At 36.4% G+C, this 20,142-nt stretch overlaps 1 protein-coding gene and 1 long non-coding RNA gene across 5 annotated transcripts; one reads left to right on the forward strand and one right to left on the reverse strand.

Annotated features, from left to right (window-relative positions):
- Positions 1–1,933: 1,933 nt before the first annotated feature.
- LOC139690239 (polyisoprenoid diphosphate/phosphate phosphohydrolase PLPP6) lies at positions 1,934–4,586 on the reverse strand. 4 transcript variants are annotated; one of them, XM_071587567.1, is made up of 4 exons: positions 4,465–4,586; positions 4,095–4,239; positions 3,852–3,951; positions 1,934–2,457 (listed from the first exon to the last, which is right to left on the reverse strand). In XM_071587567.1, the coding sequence occupies exons 2-4, from the start codon at positions 4,230–4,232 to the stop codon at positions 2,069–2,071; spliced, it is 627 nt and encodes a 208-aa protein (XP_071443668.1). In that variant the 5' UTR covers positions 4,233–4,239; positions 4,465–4,586; the 3' UTR covers positions 1,934–2,068. The 4 variants fall into 4 exon arrangements, with proteins under 4 accessions (XP_071443668.1, XP_071443670.1, XP_071443667.1 ...); XM_071587569.1 differs by having other exon boundaries at positions 4,095–4,240; positions 4,462–4,586; XM_071587566.1 differs by having other exon boundaries at positions 4,095–4,240; positions 4,375–4,586.
- A 264-nt stretch (positions 4,587–4,850) lies between these two features.
- On the forward strand, positions 4,851–12,726 carry LOC139690980 (uncharacterized). The gene is made up of 3 exons (XR_011701546.1): positions 4,851–5,055; positions 6,723–6,796; positions 12,582–12,726. It is a non-coding gene; the product is annotated as an uncharacterized lncRNA (long non-coding RNA).
- The last annotated feature ends 7,416 nt before the right edge of the window (positions 12,727–20,142 follow it).

Consider the following 20,142-nt stretch of genomic DNA (forward strand, 5'->3'; position numbering starts at 1 on the left):
CCGTCCACACAATTGTAACAGAGGATCTTGCGATGAGGAAAGTGTGCGCGAAGCTGGTGCCGAAAGTTTTGAGCGAGGAGCAAAAACTGTCTCGGGTGGAAATTTCAGACTACGTCCAGGAAGAGTAGGATTTTCTCAACAACATTATTACCTCAAAGGATAGCTCAAAGGATACCGCTTTGACTCCATCAAGGCAGTTCAATTGGCGACGACAAAGGCTCTCAACAGTATTCCGGAAACCGACATTCAGTGGGCTTTTGACGAGTGGCAGATGTGCCGAACTAAGAGTTTCGATGCAGGATAAATGTATTTTGAAGACTTAAGTAATTGTAATGATAACTGCAATAAGTTTTGATTTTTGGAACCAGTCCTGATACTTATTGTATGGACCCTGTAAATCAAATGGGTGAGCAATGATAAATGCATAATAATGCAAGGTTCAACCTACAAAAGAACTTTTAGGATGGCAGGGAAATATTTAAAATCATTGTCAATGCTCTCTTTGTTTTATAACATAATTGTAGATATGCATTTTAGCATATTTATTTTTTAACTCCACCAAACTTGTATTTTGTCCGATAATATTTGGAGATGATACTGAAGACCTCTAAATGAAGAACTAGAATTTCTTCACTCAATAGCTAGTGCTCACTTATTAGAACAGCATCACAAGATCTCGAGAAATTGCTTCCAGAGGGTGAGTCTTGCTATTCAACCCCTGCACATTACAAGAGAATAGATTATTTCCATAGCATTTTGAAGGGCCTAGTCATTGTTTCTTCCAATTGACTGCTCCAGACTATAACTTAGTGACTTTTCAGGAGAAATTGCAGATGCTCTCATATACTATTCGCAGATGTTAAAAGACGGTCAAATGCCAGGGATGATTCGCTGATTCTGACAAATTTATCATATTTGATTGCACATTTTGATGAAACAAGAATGGATTAGATATTTGTGGAGTTTTTGCATACATTATATGAAACGTAACCACAGTTATCAAACCCAAGGTTGGGTTGATAGGTTATGGTAGAGTTCACCCAATAATGAGCTTAAAGGCAGATCCTGTCAATGCATCGCCTATGGTTTCCCTGCAAGTTCTGGTAGCCGAAAATTACACAGCTCACAAATCATATGGTGCACACTATACTCAGGTTGGAATTAGAAAAGGCATAATAGAAGGTGAAATTTTATACTTTAACATCAAATGACACCAAAAAGTCAATTGCAACTCATGTTTGGTATTCTCATCCTAACTAAAGACTGTCATTTTGAATGACAATTTAGAAGCAGGGCTAGAGGAAAAAAAACATTTTTTTTGATTCCCACAAATAAAAGTAGGATGCAAAAACCATTCTGCCAGATATCCAATAGATTTTTGCAAGTAAAACAGCTGAGAGTTCTTTTTTACCCTGAATTTAAATAAAACTGAAAATTGTTATTTGGTCTTCGTAACTTCGCATACTCCTACGAATTGATTTCCCAATTCAAATTACTTAAATATTTGTTCTTATTATGTTAACAAACAATTAATAAAAAGTATTTTGAACACAAATTCATAATTATTAGGGTAAATCGACTGGAATGCAAATAAGAGAGGAATTCAAATCAGATTTGCAGATGATCAAGCATCCAAAAATCTTGCCCTTGAGGAAAGAGGATGCACATTGATTGTAAACAAGATGCATACGTGGCTAATACAAGATGGAGAAAGAGGAATACAAATTAATGAACACCCTAAGGGAATAAAGGAGTACATTGAGAACATTCGGAGAGGATTTGATTAGTGGCTAGAGGTATTGTGAGGAAATGGAATGTTAAATCTTAACATCATCTGGGTTATTCAAGTCAATATCGGAAGCTAATACCCTAATCCCCCCTTAGGTAATGTATCCAAAAATTAACAAATAGATAACAGAAATAAAAGACAATATAAATACACACATTTTATTAGTCAGCAGGCACAAGTTATGCACTTGAATAGGACAATTAAACTCATCCTACACATTTATGGTAATTCTCCCTGCGAGAAAAATAATTGATATTCCTAAAGGTAATTGGATAATTCTTAGCCCTCATCATACATCGTGGAAGACATCCAAGAGATCAAATAGCATGATAAACCTTCGCTTAACCAAAGGATACTCAAAATTATTCCTTCTAGGTATCCAAGAGTAACACCTCCTATAACATCCAAAAGATAATGCCTGTTCAATAATATTCTAGACAAACATACTGAAATAGCCCACATGAGCAATGGAAAAACACAAAATGATGGCAAAGGACATAACATGGTAAAAAAATAAGCCACCATAACAGCTCTGGATGCATGACCTGATGGAAAAGAAAAATTATCAATACTGAAAGTGGCGAACATATCCCCACGATTCTTCAAAGGTCTTCGTCTTCTCACATATGCTTTAATAATGGCGACTAGGATGACATCGACAAATAAACCTGAAAAGAAGTAAATACCCTGTTACTACAGGAAAGACAAAAAAGCAGTATTGTTGAAATGTTTTGGCTAAAAATATTAGCAAACAAACCAAATTAATTAAAATTACACATAGTGTCTTTCACATTTAAAACATTACATGCATTTTGCTTGCCTCATGGCATTCCTTGTCTTCTTACCCAGTGCTTGTATGTTTCATATTCAGTGTCTTACTGTTATGCATGAAAGGAGCATTAAATGTTAGCCACTCTTTAAACTATCTTAAACGTGTGATACTCTGATCTCAGCCGAAAACAAAGGCTTCCGATACAAACCGCAAAGGTTTCAGTATGAGCCTTTCTGATACGTTGCTGATCCTTCCCTCAAAGGTGTTTATGATCATCTTAGTCTAGCTGTAGCACCCATTTGTGGATTTTGAAATCTCGAAATGTGATGCCCTAATTACAGTGTTGGCTGTCTTAACCATCTTCTCTAATCAGACAGAGTGATTTAATTGCTACATTGAAGAAATAAAATGACTCGACTTAAAATTAAAGTCAATAAATTCAGTTGAACGGCTTTTTGTGTACAGGTTTGTAAATTTTCACATCCACAATCGATCTGTAACTTTGGCTTTATATACCTTTCCCCAAGTAGGTTCCCCTACAGAATTAAGCAGACCATTGTTCAACAATAGAAGACATTACTGATTCCTTAGATGAAAATTCCCACTTGGTGCAATTCTGTACATTATCTTAAAACATTGTTTTACTTGGAATCTTATAGATAATCCTCAATGTATCCCATAAGGTAAACATATAGACATAAGTAAACTGTAGATAGTTATTGGTGCATTCTCTAACTTAAACCAATAACATTATGTCCCGATATACTGAATTACAATTTTCATAATGTATTTTGTGATTTTACTGTTATAGTTACAATATGGATAAATTAACTCTTAATTATCGACATATCACTCTCTCTTTAATAAAGAATTTGATTGCAACACAATACAATATTTCTGAATGCAACTTTTCTATAATTCTGTAAATTGTAACTATATTTTAATTTTGAGTAACTATTTATTTTAGTTTAAATATTAGGTATAAAAGTTTGTTCCACCCATAGTAAATAGCTTTTATACCGGCTGAACTGATTTTTAAAAACTCGTTTCGGATATCCCAAATTATAATAAGGCTTTATTTTTATTTCAGTATTTGAGGGAACCAAATTCATACGCAAATGTCAAAGGTGCCACATATGCCTAAATGTGCCACATATACTTAAAAAATGATTGTTCAAAATACTGCATTCTACTCCAATTGCAAACATATTATTCAGGCCATACTAGACAATACCATTAAAAACTTGTATCCGCTTGGCTTTTATGAATAAAAGTCTAATTAATTCTTACCAAACAGTAAGTTGACTTGATGCTCGTGCATTACTGGACTGGAAGATATCACGATCATTAAAATTACACCTGTAAACCAGGGAAGCCCGTGACATGATACCTAAAACGAGGTGAAAATTCTAACTGAAAAATGTCAATTTATTAGTAGGGTTCTCTCCTTAAAAGCCAAGCTGTCGAAGAAAGTAAATTTACCAAATTACACCAAATAAAAGTATATACACAGACAGAGGAAATGACACCAACCTCCAACGATTTTGCATACTTTTTCAACCACCTCAGGGGCGGTATATGATTACTGTATCTGCAGAACTTTTCTGTTAACGCTTCATCAACATCTAATATTCTCCCCAGAAGGGGTGGTGCTCTCTGTCGATTCTCCATTATGTTGCCTAGATATTGTTTGAAGTAGAAAATTAAAAATATAAAATAAAAATGTACTATTTTAAACATATAACACTTACTGGAACTTTACAAGCTCTGAGTGAATTATAGCGAAATTTAATATTCCACGACGTCAACACACTTCTAAATGAATTTAATTTCTGAGAGTGACAAACGTGTCAATGAAGTATATATTTGTTATGCCATTCTAAAAATGCAAAAGATTCACTTTCCAAATCGGTACTGCTGTCACTCCCAGCGGTCCACAAGAAGTTCACTAAATTATATATAGTAGCTATCGGCGGAAGTAGTAAAGTACGGGCTGATAAGCTGCAGACCTCTTTACTCTTCTATCGTTTGCGCGGCACAATCGCATGTCATATGTTTGTTCGGAATGTTTGTTTGTTTACGGTTTGAATCCATAATACTCGTTATCGTATGAGGCATTAGGTTTAGCGTGGTATTTACATTCTGTTCACCAGATATGCAAATCGCTAAATATAGCTCTTTTATAATATTAAGAGTTATTTTAGTGCAGCTCGTCACTTACATCCAAATTTGGGTCTGAATCGAATTTCAAAATTAACCTAAGGTTTTTAAGAAGTATAAGAAGACAATTTTTCGCAGCTGCAAACAAAAGTTATTCTTGGTTATACAAATTCAAATGCCGCATTGTTGGCGCCCAAAGTTGTTTTCTATGTGTCTTTAATTCAGATAGTGACAAACTGATTGGAAGAGGAAATTCCACGAAGAATGAAGCGGTGCGATAGTAATCAGAGTGGTCGACAAAAGTCTCCGGGAATACAGTCATTTTACTGTCCAGGTATTAACGCGTGTATGAATGAATACCCATGTATTTATATATACACATAATTACACAATTACAAAAATAAAAAAGGTATTTCAAAAGATCAAATAAATTAATTTACTGATGGAAATCATGGAATGAATGCTTTCTAATATTTAAACATGTCCGCATAATCGCACTCTCAAAAATGTATCCCTTATGAAACAAAGAAACCATAATAGTTGGAAAAAAACTTCTTGCACGTCTCTCGTATGGGCATGGGTTTCATTGTTTTATGCCAGATAAATTTTAACCGTTTCCTTAAGTTCAAAAGGCATTCAACCAAAAAATTATCCAATATAGGCTATGATTAAAAAATTTGGCTTAATACTAAATTTAAAGTCCCCATACAAAAGTTAGAAGAAGCTTATGGATCATAACACATGTATTGATTCCAAAGTGGTTTTCCAAAAGTGAAATACTTGTTCAATAATATTGTGTAATTATTGACCCATTCTTGGGGTCCTTGCTCACATGGTTATTCAGAAAAAAGTAACTTAAGATTTGACGTTTTATTCCTACTTATTTATCCAAGGACAAGCATTTAACTTTAAGGATATAAACTAGAGCAGGTAGAACAGTTCACCTATTTAAGAAGCGGTTTTGAAAAGGTTGAATGCAGCAATAAAGACGTTAAAAGAAGAATCAACTCAGGTGGAGGCATTTATAAAGAAGGGGAGTTGATGACAGGCTCTCTAAGAGTGGATGTAAATAAAAGGCTGCTGGAAACCATAGATTGGATAAGTGAATGGCCAGCTAATGCAGAAACATTAAAAGTATTATTTCAAAGGAATATTTGAACAAAAATTGGTAATGTGCAGGTTTTTCTATGTAAAAGAGTTGAACACTAATGGTGAGCACATTTTTATGTTATTTACTCTAAACTACTCAGCCCTATCAAATTTTGCATTACCTCAAAAGCCAAAGCTTCATGATCTATGATTAACCTAAATATGGAAGCATTTCTTTTAGAAGCCCTTCACTCTTCTTCAAATATAATGTCAATTATTAAATATAATAAATATGTTTTGCACTCTATTTTTCTTCTTATCTTACCGCCTTATACCCTTTTGCTCCATTTCATATTTTGTTGTGCTAATGCAAGTTGGCTCTAATGCTGTTGTTTGTTTTTGTCATCAACTACTTTCACTTCTCCACTGTCGGAATCAGGGTTTTTGAGATGCCATTAAATACCCTATCATAGATATCTCATAGAACTGTTCATCTTGACTGAAATTCTTTGGCCATTTAGTTATCCCCATTGATATAAAAATTATTTTTTGTGGGAACTGGAAGTTTTTCAGAAGCCTAGTGACAACTATCTGCTGGTAACTCTGGAAGCAGAGTCCTATCTAAAGTCTTAGAGTTTTCTTACCATAAATAGCCACCTTATCATCATGTAATAGCTGGGAAAGCCAGAAATCTAAAATATGTTTTTAATGTATGTGACTTGACTTTGGGTAGGAAAGAGATGATAGAGATGTAGGTATCAGGCAGTTAAATTGATGACTCCTTCATTCCTAAAAATAATCTTAAACCTTTACTGAGTCCACAAATAAATAGAATCTTGTGGGTTTTTGGTATAGTTGTTATTTACAGTTGAATTATCTCATTTATTATTATGATTTTATTTCATGAACAAGAGGAGCCATTCAGAAATGATTGCAGTACCAAAGATTTGGAAACCATTTTAGAGAGTCAGCATTCAAATAAGCGTGTAAGTTAACAAAATCTCTGGTTTTGTCCAAATTTCCAACATAAATAATTAAAATGTTATGTTTATCCAAATTTTTCATAATTGAATCAGCCGGGATGTTTGCACCATTTTTTTGAGAATGAGGAATGCATACTATGATATTTATCTTTAAGGTTGATACAGGACTAATTAAGCTCAATAATATTTTTGAAAAAAAATTAATTCAGGCATTAGTAAATTAAAGCTAATCATTTACGAAAGATTTTTATTCATTTGGTCAATCAAATACAGTAAAACCTTATTGATATGCTTAAGGTGAATTTTAGGGAACACGGCTTAAAATTATGGTTGCGGCATATATATATATATATATATATATATTTTAAATATAATAAATATATATGTATATATATATATATATATATATATATATATATATATATATATATATATATATATATATATATATATATATATATATATATATGTATAAAAAAATATATATATATATTCATATAGAGGTCGATAGGATGTACGATCAGTTAGAGGACATAATCGCATGTGTTCCTGCAGGGAAACATTTGATAGTGATGGGGGATTGGAATGCGACGGTAGGCGAAGGAAGAGATGGTGACGAGGTCGGGGACTACGGTTTAGGCACGAGGAATGACCGCGGGGAGAAAGCAGTTGAGTTCTGCAGGAGACGGGCTAGTCATCACCAACACTTGGTTTAGACACCATAAAAGACGCAGGTATACATGGAAAATGCCAGGTGACTCAGGAAGGTATCAGCTAGATTATATCCTGGTTAGATACAGGTTTAGGAACAGTGTGATAAATTCGCACAGCTTCCCGGGAGTGGATGTGGACTCTGACCACAATTTATTTGTTATGAAATGTAATGTCCGTTTCAAAAAGATAAGGCAGGGGTGGCGAGTTATAAAATGGAATGTAGAAGCATTAAATGGTTTGAAAAGGAAGGAATACAAACAGGCGGTAGAGGAAATCATGGAGGATGGTAAAGAGCTAAGTTCTATCGAAGAAAAATGGGAAAGTATCAAGAAAGGGTTGTCTAAAGCCGCAAAAGACACTATTGGAACCATTAACGCTAAAAGGACTAGGAAACCATGGATCACGGATGAGATGATTACAAAGATGGATGAGCGGCGAAAATGGAAGAATATAAATACAGAATTAGGCAAAATGAAGTACAAAGAATTAAAAAATAAATTGAGGCGGGCAACAAATAAAGCAAAAGAAGCATGGTGGAAGACGCAGTACGAGGATATGGAAAGTCTGCAGAGGAAGGGAGAAATCGGTGCGCTGTACAGCAAAGTTAAATCTTTATAGGGAAGTGAGAAAGGGAGATCAACGATAGTAGTTAGAGATAAGGCGGGTAAGGTAATAGTTGACGCAGGAAAGATCCAAGAGAGATGGAAGGAATATATAGAAGAACTGTATAGTAAAAAGCTTAGACCAACAAAGTTAGACATAGAAAATGAGCATGATGTAGAGGAAGACAGCTTAGACCCAGGCATACTAGAAAATGAGATAGAAAGGGCATTAAGGGAGATGAAACTAAATAAGGCCGTGGGGGTGGATAGCATTCCTTGCAGCCTAGCAGCAGAACTTTTAAAATGCTTAGGAAAATGTGGGAGGAAGAGGCTATATGGGCTGATCCGTAGTATTTATGAGGAAGGAATCTGGCCGGAAGACTTTGTGAGATCAGTTTTAGTTCCTATTCCGAAAAAGGTAAAGGCTACATCATGTGAGGACTACAGGACAATAAGTTTGATATCCCATGCAGCTAAAGTTGTTCTCAGGATCATAAACAAAAGGATAGAGAGTAGGGCAAATGATTACTTAGGGGATGATCAGTTTGGGTTTAGGAAGGGGAGAGCTACGCGTGATGCCATTGAGGTAATGAGATTATTAATCGAGAGGAATATAGAACACAACCAGGAGGTATTTGCCTGTTTCGTAGATTTCGAAAAAGCATTTGATAGAGTGAACTGGGAAAAACTAATGAGTATATTGCAGAAAATAGGAATAGATTGGAGGGGAAGGAGGTTAATCCGCAACCTGTACATGTCCCAGACTGCTCAGGTACGAGTAGGGAACGGGGAGTCAGGATGGGCAGTGTTAGGAAGGGGTGTAAGGCAGGGTTGCCCATTATCACCGTTGCTGTTCAACCTGTATGCAGAGGAAATGATCAAAGAGGCAAGGGAAGAACTGGAGGTAGGAATGAAAGTGGGCGGGGATTTTGTAAAATCAGTTAGGTTTGCTGATGACCGAGCTTTAGTTTGCCAGTCAGCCAAGGGGCTGCAAGCATTGCTTAGTGAATTGGAAATTCAGTGCGATGGGTATGGGATGAGAATGAATATCAATAAAACAAAGGTTATGCGATTTTCTAGAAAGAAAAAGGCTAAGCTTAACATTGAAATAGGAGGGCAAAAACTAGAGCAGGTAGAACAATTAACGTATCTCGGTACTGTTTTTGACCAACACGGTCAAAGTAGTAGGGACGTAAGGAGAAGAATTGCGCTAGGCAAAGAGGCTTTCACGAGGAAGAGGGAGTTGATGACGGGGACGTTGAGTAAGGATGTTTAGAAAAGACACGTAAAAACTTTGATATGGAGCATAGCTATGTACAGCGTGGAAATGTGGTCATTGAAGCAGGAGGATAGACATAGACTGGCGGCTTTTGAAAAGTAGGTGTGGAGAAGAATGGAGAAGGTGAAATGGACAGAGAAGAAAACAAACGAAGAAGTACTTGGTATGGTGGGCGAAGAGAGGGGTTTGTTGGGAGCAATCCTATGGAGGCAGGAAAAGTGGCTAAAGGGGGTATTGACCGGCAGCGGGAGTTGAAGACTGTAATTGAGGGGAGAATGTTAGGCAAACGAGGAAAGGGAAGGAACAGGATAGGGATGTTGGACGGGATGAAGGGAGGAAGAAAGTACTTAGAGCTGAAGAGGGACCTGATGTAGAGTAGGATGTTGTGTTTTGCTAGGGGCCACAAATAATTTAATTAGTAATTACGTCCATCCCAAAACCTACCTTAACCGTTAGATTACCTTAAAAAGAATATATATATATATATATATATATATATATATATATATATATATATATATATATATATATATATATGTATATATTCATATATTTAGAGCCATAATAGGGTTATATTTTATTATTTGACATGAGCTTTGGTTCGTGCAAACGTCAAACAAATATCTTCATGTATGCCTTGGTTTGGTGTGCTCACTCAACATAAAAAATTTTTACCTGCTATCAATGGGGGCAGATATCAAGGTTTGACTATGCCAAAACTAGCATGTAAAAATTGGGAGAGCAGTAATTAGTTTCAGCCTCATAGAGTCACAATTTCACCAATCATGCCACATTCTGATCTTTATTGGGAACTCGTTTTTGGCTTCCCTTTTACTTTCCTTGTATGTATCTCTATCCCACCCTATTTACCACCACCCTAACTACAAGTAAAACTGTACTATTCAATTTATACTATGGGGAAATTTATTCAAATATAACCTATAGCATAATATTATGGGGATCAGCTGCTATTTCTCAAACCATCTTTAAAGTGCAAAAGAAAGCTATTTGAATCATCACCAGGAAACCTCACAATGCTTCATCAATGCCTATTTTCCATGAATTAAATTTGCTACCATTCCTGTGCATCTACATTATGTTTTTAGTTCTATGTATAAAAAATAACATTGGCTACTATTCTCTTAACTCTGCCTATCATCATCATAACATCAGAGGAAGGAATGACATCTATTATGGGAATATAAGAACTGAAGCATTGAAATTAGGACACAATGAAATGGGCATCAGATTATATAAAACAAACTACCCAAAAATGTCAAGGGTACAAAGGGAACTGATGCATTCAGGCATAAATTAAAAAGATATCTACAGCGTAATATGTTCTACTTGGTAGTAGTAGTAGTTTTTAGGGGAGGCGACTGACAACTGAGGTCATTTGCGCCATAGGGGATGGACAGGAAAGGATGAAGGGTGGAGAGAAACCCGGCATCGGCATTAGCCTACTCTTTACGAAAGGCGCCAAGGGGTCCACAGTTTATCGTCCCATCCGACGGACAGCGTACTCACCCAAAGTGCCCTCCACAAAGCACATCATGTAGGGATCGAGACACCTCGGAAAAATATTCAACACCGCCAGGATTTGAACCTGCGCCCTCTGGGTGGGAAGCCAGTACCTTAGCCCCCGCACCATCTCGATCCCCTTCTCCTTGGTTGACGAATATCTCAACAATATTCCCGACCAGTAAATTTATACTTTCAGTTTATAGCAATGGTCATGGTCCAATTCATGTTGGTAATCAATGATTTTTTCTGAATTTTATATTTCATGTGCATGTTACTGCCAATGTTCATGGGTTTGTGCCAAACATTATGTAACTGTGAGCACCATTTCTTTTATGTATCTTACTTGAGCCTATGTCTTTGCTCCTTTTTGACGTGCCTTATATCATGTACATACACAACCCACCTGGTATTTTTGTATTGTGATCTCTTGGTAAATAAAAATTAATAATAATAATATTCCTAATGCACTTCTTGTAAAATCTCCCAATGGGATATTTCTGTTAGTGTGTACAGGGGATAACTCGTTAACAGTGTACAAGTACATGGGAACCCATTAGTGGCCCACTCCATGTTTTTAATAGTTCTTGGAAGTAACCATATATGTGAAGAAAGAAAAAAAGTAATTTAAGCGAGAGAGGTAAGCTAGGGTGTGCACTCAAAAGAGTATGCATCACTCTGGTTAGTTCATGACTGCTGTTTGCATATGAGATGTGCTGTCAAATTTCCGCGCTGCATTAAAATATGTGCACCTTAGCATGTGTTCTTATGGATACCTGTATACCTAAAGCTTTGGAATTAGTTTCCTCACTGAAATTTGTATGTGTCAGGTTAATATATGATATCGTATTTTAATAATGAGTTAAATCAGGCAAACAGCCATTGATATTTGGTTGTTATTCCAGTTATTGATTTAAGTGGACGGGAGTAATAAAACTTTAACTTTACACTGATTTGTGACCCTGAAATCCACTCTATGATCCTCTATCAGATAGCTTTTGAGCCAGTCAACCACCGTGCCATGAACATGTGCTTAGTTTAAATTTTCCATAACAACATCATGCTTTATTGTGTCAAATGCATTTTCTGTTGAAATAAATGGGTTTTCAACAAGTTTATTGCTGAAAATTGCACAGTAGACATGTGGAATATGGTATTCTTTAATTAACACTATCTTTTCAACCTCAAAACCCAAATTATAAAGTTTAAAAGTAATTCTCCTTGACCGGCATACACATTATACATGTACATACATTTATATATTGCATGTATTCATGCTATATTTTATATTTTACGTATGGCATATATTGCTTGCATGTATTTTATATTGCATATTATACTTGATTCATATTACCCGATGACTCCATTTAAAAAAGTTACTGTCATACTGCATTTTCCAGTGATCTTTGAATTCAAAACCCAAATTGATTGCAGTAAAATGTTCATGCTTGTTTAAAAAAATAGTCTTCCGTAATTTAATTAGCAACATAAAGGTACCTTTATGCTGCACTTTTTTAAGGACTATAATATCAATGCAAATTTCTTTGTGAACCTAAAATTTTTAAAAATATGTAACACTGCGTGCACTCACACAAACTTCAGGTGACTATTTATTGTAATTATATATATTCTAACTAGGTAATCAAAATATTCTTGTATTTATTCTTTTCAGGATGTTGAAATGTGTTTGCCGATAAGTTCTGAAAGGAGCATCAAGGTTTTACAACATTTAAATTGTAGAATAAAGGCTCTATCATTTTCTTCACCAGCAAAAGAAATAGCATATGATGAGCACATTTGGAAAAATATAATGGGTGAAGGCAATGGTAAATATCTATTACTTTAATGGGGGAATGAACATTCCATGTAATGAATTGCTGAACACATTTGCTAAACTGTCTCTTGTTCAAGTCTTGTGATTGCTATTTTGTTTGTTCATTTTGCTTGCATGTACTCTTAGTCCTCAATGTAATCAATTTTAGTGTACTAAATTCCAGTATGCTGATTTCATTACTTGTGATCCCTAACACCCCATAAACCTTGCCTCATTGAAGGTACTGGGTACCCATGTTTAATATATATTTTGATGTTATTTGAGTATTTGAATGCAATGGTTAGAATAAGCAATGCATTATTGAGCATAAGTTCACTCATGCACCCCTAAATTTTGATGTTTATTCTGCTAACATCTCCCTAAAGTACCTACATCTTAAGAAAGCAGCTACATTCTTGTAAATGCATTTTGGTTTTGGGTTTGTAATTGCATTTGTGGTTTTTAAACCGAGTGACATTATGATTACGCCATGTCTCTTGCAGAACTGTTGCTTTCTCCCTCCTGAGGTCCTCCTTTGTTCATAAACTGTGGTCCCCTACTTCAATACTATATCTTTCTTTGCATATCAACGTGTTCCAATCCCCAATCACTATCAAATGTTTCCTTCTAGGAACATCCGCAATCATTTCTTCTAATTGATCATATACCCTGTCTACTCTTCCTCCCTATGATTGTTATATCTATATTATTTATTTATAAAATGTTAAAAATTTTAAATGTGGGTGTCGAGAAGAATGGAGAAGGTTAAATGGACAGAGAAGAAAACAAACGAGGAAGTACTTGGTATGGTGGGCGAAGAGAGGGGTTTGCTGGGAGCAATCCTATGGAGGCAGGAAAAGTGGCTGAAGGGGGTATTGACCGGCAGCGGGATGTTAAAGACTGTAATAGAGGGGAGAATGTTAGGCAAACGAGGAAAGGGAAGGAACAGGATAGGGATGTTGGACAGTATGAAGGGAGGAAGAAAGTACTCAGAGCTGAAGAGGGACCTGATGTAAAGTAGGATGTTGTGTTTTGCTAGGGGTCACAAATTATTAAATTAGTAATTATGTCCATCCAAAAACCTGCCTTAACCGGTAGATTACCTAAATAAAATATAGTATATATGAAATAATATGTTATTGTAAAGAGAGTATATGTTTTCTCAATTATTGTATTTGAACACCAACTCTGCTCAAGGAGAAAGAAAAATGCCTAGTGATGTGAAGGAGAAATTGGAGAGTACTCCATCAATGAGTGATAAATTGGTGGAACCTGAAAGTTATTCCTCTTCATGTTACTGTGAACAGATCGGTAAGAGTACTATAAATGCTATGATCTCATATTAGCATATCTATAAACTTGGCATCACTTTTTAAAATATTACATCTCATTCATTTTTATGGAAAACTTCACATTTTCTGCTGCATCATTAATATCAGGTGAATTCAAAGATGCCTTGCAAGATGCTGTTATTAAATTAAAGTCGGTAAGTTACTAGATTTGGAAAAGCTATTGTAGTTGAATTTTCATCATTTTTAATTGGGATTCATTTTTGTAATTTCAGGGAATGGTAAATTATTGGTACATTGCTTTTTTGCATGACATTGTCAGAATCTTGGTCTGAAAAAGTGAAATCTCCAATCACCAACTTGAATAGTTTTTACTTTTTTAGCCTACCGAGTCAGGCAAACATACATGAACAGCCACATAAGAGGCTCTTGAGGACATGGTAATCTAGTGAGTAGAGCACTGGACTACTTATTGGAGGGCCCAGGTGCGATTCAAGGTGTTATAACCTGTGGGTCCTCGGCTTCAACCAAGCTGTATGGTTTTAGAATACCAGATCTCCCTGAGAAACCTCCGGTGGCACAGGGAAAGGAACTGACCCCTTCTTCTCTCATGTGTGAATTTCACATGATGTTGGGAAGTATCAGGGAGCTCTACCCTTAATCATCAAGCTAACCTGTGGGTTAATTACTGGTTTTTTTAAGAGGCTTGTGAGGGGACTGAATGATAACCACTCTTTTGGTAGTTATGGTATGGATTACAGATTTGGCCTGGTGTGATATGACAACACGATATTTGGGGACAACGATATGAGAGGGCTAGGTGGTAGAAGGTACTATAAAATCTCAATCTTGCCCCAATAAAGTCGGTAAATAAATAAAGTAAAAAACGCTTCATTTCATAAACCTGAGGAATAATGTTAAATGATGATTTTTGCAACTTCAAAAATAAAATACATAATTTAAACTAATGTTAAGACAAACTTAGCCATTAATTAATAGATAATTAATAAAAGTAACTCAATTCAATAGGAATCTTAATTTTTAAAATTCCAGATTTGGAAAATACCATTTACCTCGGAACCATTACAATGCATACACAGAATTCAGATTTCTTAACACGCAGTGGAAAGATGTGGCTTTCCTATTCTTCAGAGTTACTGTTGGCTGTACTGTGTACTTGTGTACTATCTTCCGTTGTTAAGATTTCTCCGGCTAGCAACATTATGCAATGAAATATGCTTCGTACTTTGGTTCTAGGACTCTGCTTTAAGTCTAGTCCTTCCCATTACATTGTTTTCTTTCTGTTGGCTTGATTTGAAACACTTACCTTGCAGAAGGAATTGATAATACTTTGACTTCAATTCTAAGCATAGAGGATGTAGTGAAGGCTAAATGTACCGTAATCTATTTGTCAGCTTTATCATGAAATTAGAATCATATGGCTCAGGTAATGTTGAAGTTAAGGTAATTATACGGTATACGGTTAAGGTATTTTTGGCGATTACCCAGTATTCAAATGGGTGTAATTACATTCAAACTGCTCACCCCATCTTGCATTGTTTGTACTATGAAATAATATCTGTGTTACATTAAAAAAACAAAACAATTAGAGGTCGAAAGAAACTTGAAGTGAACAATTTGATCAGGCTGTGGATAATTATAGTCGAATACTAATATTAATTTTCAATTTGATGCAGATTACTTATGTCTGTAAATTTTTTAGAGTGGTGGAGGTGAAAGTTGAAGTGTATTTTTAGCCTAAAACATTTATTAATAAATCCCCAAATTGACTAGAAATTAATGACTGGCGGTTGAGCAAAAGTTTGTATCATAAATTACAGATAAAGTGCACTAGTGTAGTGCATGTAAATAAAACAATTTCAGAGCGTAAAAATCATTTGCCTTGAATGGGATGATTTTTATACCTTGCTGCATTGTAATGTGCATAAGTGGGTGACTCCATTAAAAGCTACTGTTGTGGCATCTCCTGCAGTTTCTTTGAAATAGTGCATGCAAAGTTAAGTAGCTTAACTAATTAATAAAATGCTTACATGGTAGTTCATCCTTTCAAACTTCTAGGAAAGTAATCTCATTAGCAGGTTTGCAAAGCAAAATCATTCAATTTTTAATAGCTGCATTGAATTATCGAAACAGAAAAAGTACAAATTGGGTGTCTTGACTATGTATTAAGTTATCAATTTTCATCAGCCTGAAAACATGTTTCCTTATTTTAACTTAGGGATAAAAGGTCTGTCCCAAAAATAGCAAGACATTTTTTCCTGGATAGATGAATGGATGGGTGGCAGTCTCTCTGGCTGGGTTCGAGGGATAGGAGTCTCAGAAAAAGCTGGTGACCAGTGGCAGTTGGCTCCCAGCCTTTGCGGAGTGCGAATTGTTCGATTGTGAAATCTCTATCATGTGACCTCATTATGCTCTGTCTTGAACCAGTTATTAGAACAGCACTAAGCCGTCAAATTTTGCGTGAAACCTGGCAAAACTAGGAAAGAGGCTCATGGCATGCTTAAGACAGCTTCAAGTATTTTTTAGTAGCACAAGTTGTTTCAGGAGGGTAGAAAAGATTTTGAAGACAAGGAATGTTCAAAATGCCCTTCAACCTCACAAAGTGACAAAAATCCTGCACGAGTGAAGAATTTGGTGAACAGGGATCGGAGATTAAGTGTTTGCATGAATTGGGATGACCTTGGCATCCCTGAAAGTGATTTTTACCGACTTGTGACTGAAAACATGGACATAAGAAAGGTATCTGAAGTTGGTGCCGTGAGTGCTCTCGGACCAACAAAAAGAAACTTGCATACAGATCTGCCAAGAGCTTCTCAACCATGTGAGTGAGAATCCAAATTTTTTAGATAATGGCCCACCACGTTTCTTTCGATTCCCTCATCTCAAATCCGCGATTAAAGAACGTCACCACGGCTTGGTGGAAACCTTACAGCAGGCCACAAAGAGGGAGTTTAGCAGCATTCTGGACACTGCCTTCCCGGAGGCTTACAAGGTATGGAAAACCTGCTGGAAGTAGTGTGTGGACACATAAAGGTGCTACTTTGAAGCCTTTTGAATGAATGTATCAATTTTGGCAATATATTTTTTTTAATCGACTCAATCCAACTACTTTTGGGGAAGACCTTGTTGACATACAAATTGTTTTTTAGCAAATTTACCAGGCCAATAGATCAATACGTAAGATTTAACTGTAGTAATTGTTGAGTGGAGGCAAGCTATAGCTGTTGTCATTTGTGCAACTAAAGTAATGTTGGTAATTTGGTAGATGCAGGATTTTCTGGAAATGGAAGAAGGGTGGAAAGAAACCAGGTATCGGCATTAGTCTGCGGTCAACTAAATCACCAAGAGCTACACAAATGTCCCATTCAATAGGCAGTGTACTCCAATCACAGCGCTCCCCAAATAGTGCTCCAAGTAGGGAGAGTTGCCTCTGAAAAATTCTATCACTTCCGGGATTCAAACTGGGACACTTGGGATGGGAAGCCATTACACTAGCCACTGTACTAATCTATGTGGTAAAGACGATTGCTTAATAATTAGGCTTCACTTCAGAGTTTCTCACATGGCGGGGTAAGAATAGTAAAATGTCATTGATGTTAAAATATGGAAGGATGTCTTGAATTGTTTTTATCTTCTCAATGAGAATTTGATAGGCAAAATATCAATTTTCCTAATTTCTATTTCAGCTTTAACTGCAACACAGAGATACATGATATTCAGTGAGTCAAAGGATAAAATTCACTGTCTAAATGACCAAAGATTAAAAAATTATAGTGCACTAAATTTATGAATCAAAGATATTTAGTGTATTTTTTGCTCTTCTGCAAGGGAAATTCATCCTAAAATATTGGACTTAGCCATTGCTATTGCAATGCCCCTGACTATTTAAAAGAACAAACTGCATCAAATGGATCACCATGCTTCTTTCGCTCATTAAAGCTTTCGTAGCAATAGTGCTTATTCAAAGTAAACATGGTCACCCAAGCTGCAGAAGTTGAGGGAGTAGCAAGATCATTACTGTATTATTCAAGTCACTCATTTCTATGTATTATTTTGCAAGTACTTATTTTCAATAAATAATTTTATCGTACAATCTAAAATCAGACTTTTTTACTGCATCTACATCAAAATGGTTTCACATGAGAATGAGTAGAACTAGGTAAATATGGGTATTTATGTTCCAGGCAAGCCATTATCAGAGGGAAGTGCATATTGCTATTTTCATTCATTAATACCGGATGAAATTATGTTTAATATAATATTTTCATTTTAATGTTATTAAATACATTATATATTATTCAATTTAGCACCAATGCATTCTGTCATATAGGGTGCCCCGCGCTGAATGTTTTTTTTTAATTAATTTTTTGTGTGGGTCCATATAAAATATTTTTTGTTGAGAGCATTGGGATCAGATGGTAATTTTGCCAATTTTTCTCAGAAAAGCCTGAAAGAGATTAATTTGGTCTCTCATTGAAAATTAATATTGCGATGTCATGAAGGCACGGTATGTTAAAAAAAATGTTTGTCAGTCTTGATTGCACTAACACCTGGTTTTTTTTCGTCTGTTGTTGTTTTGGCATTATTAGTGCAATACCAATAGCTTTAACTGTTGGCAGAAAAGATTCTTGGTTTTGTGTATGCAAATGTAATTTAGATGTATATACAGGGTCTACACAATAAGTATCGGGACTGGTTCCAATAATCAAAATTTATTGCAGTTTTCATTGCAATTACTTAATAATCTTCAGAATACATTCTTCCTGCATCGATACACTTAGTACGGCGCATCTGCCACTCATCAAAAGCCCACTGGAAGTCGGTTTCCGGAATACTGTTGAGAGCCTTTGTCGTCGCCGATTGAACAACCTTGATGGAGTCGAACCGATATCCTTGAAGCTCCTTTTGAGCTATCCTTTGGGGTAATAATGCTGTTGAGAAAATCTTCATCTTCCTGGATGCAGCCCAATATATCTAGCAAAATTTCCACCCGAGACAGTTTTTGCTCCTCGCTCAAGACTTTCGGCACCAGCTTCGCGCACACTTTCCTCATCACAATATCCTCAGTTACAATGGTGTAGACAGTTCCGACTGAAAGGCCGATCTCCTCACTGATAAGGGCAATAGTTTAACGCCTGTCAGAGTTCAAAATCTTTTTTATTTTGGCCACCTGAGCATCGGTTCAAGCGGTCGTCAGGCATCCGACGCAGTAATCGTCTTCGGCGAGCTCCCGGCCTTCCTTAAACATTTTGTGCCACTCGAAAAGTCTTGTACAGCTTAAGGCATCATCCCCATTAGCCTGCTTAACGAGTTCAAAGGTCTCCGATGCAAATTTCCTGAGTTTAACACAAAACTTCACAGCGTAGCATTGCTGGACGGTGCGCTCCATGCTGGCGCGACGACACCACAAACAATGACACGTCACAAAAATCCACCTCCTGTCTCAACGCATGCCTGGAGGCAACTGAACTAAAGTGAGCCTGAGTGGTAGGGGACCCCTCTACTGAGCTGACCGGTCGTACCCCCATTCACTGCTCCGTTGAGGCTACAGCGAGCCAGTACTGATACTTATTGTACGGACCCTGTATTATTTAATGCCATTCGATGGACTACATCCTTGACGTGGTGGAAGGGTTAGTGTGTTCTGATGACCACTGCAGCTGTGCTGGCAGCAGCAATGGTAATTGCTCCTGGTTAGATCATCCAGATAGGTCAAAGGTTAGGAGTCAAACGAAAACAGTCCGTGCAGCATCTGTTCCTCAGTGAGGCAGCTGCAAAGGAATCCGACCCCAGTGATGGTGTCACGTTAAAAACACTATTGAGAAAGGCAACTGGAAACCACCTCAATTATCATTCCCAAGAATATATTGATGGACACTATCGAGAATATGAGTCCTGGCAACTATTGGAGTCATCCCAATCGGCAGTGCCCGGCAGCGAGAGAGGCAAGGCTTCCACGGTCGTCATCTCACAAAACCCTTGCAAAAGAAACCGACATAGGCAGGACAGAAGACGAAGAAGAAGGCCAAATCAGTTAGAATATGAACTTGGAATTTTAGGAAAATGTCGAGGACAGGAAAATTAAAGAATATTAAGCAAGAGATGGAAAG

Source organism: Hetaerina americana, unplaced genomic scaffold (genome assembly GCF_022747635.1).
Source record: "Hetaerina americana unplaced genomic scaffold, ioHetAmer1.1.p SCAF_3, whole genome shotgun sequence".
Lineage (NCBI taxonomy): Eukaryota > Metazoa > Arthropoda > Insecta > Odonata > Calopterygidae > Hetaerina > Hetaerina americana.

Coding starts and splice junctions, on each gene's coding strand:
- LOC139690239 (XM_071587567.1), bottom strand. CDS start 4,232: ATGGAGAATCGACAGAGAGCACCACCCCTTCTGGGGAGAATATTAGAT. Junction 3,952..4,094: donor AGTATGCAAAATCGTTGGAG/GTTGGTGTCATT, acceptor ACCTCGTTTTAG/GTATCATGTCACGGGCTTCC. Junction 2,458..3,851: donor TCAAGTCAACTTACTGTTTG/GTAAGAATTAAT, acceptor ACTTCTTTTCAG/GTTTATTTGTCGATGTCATC.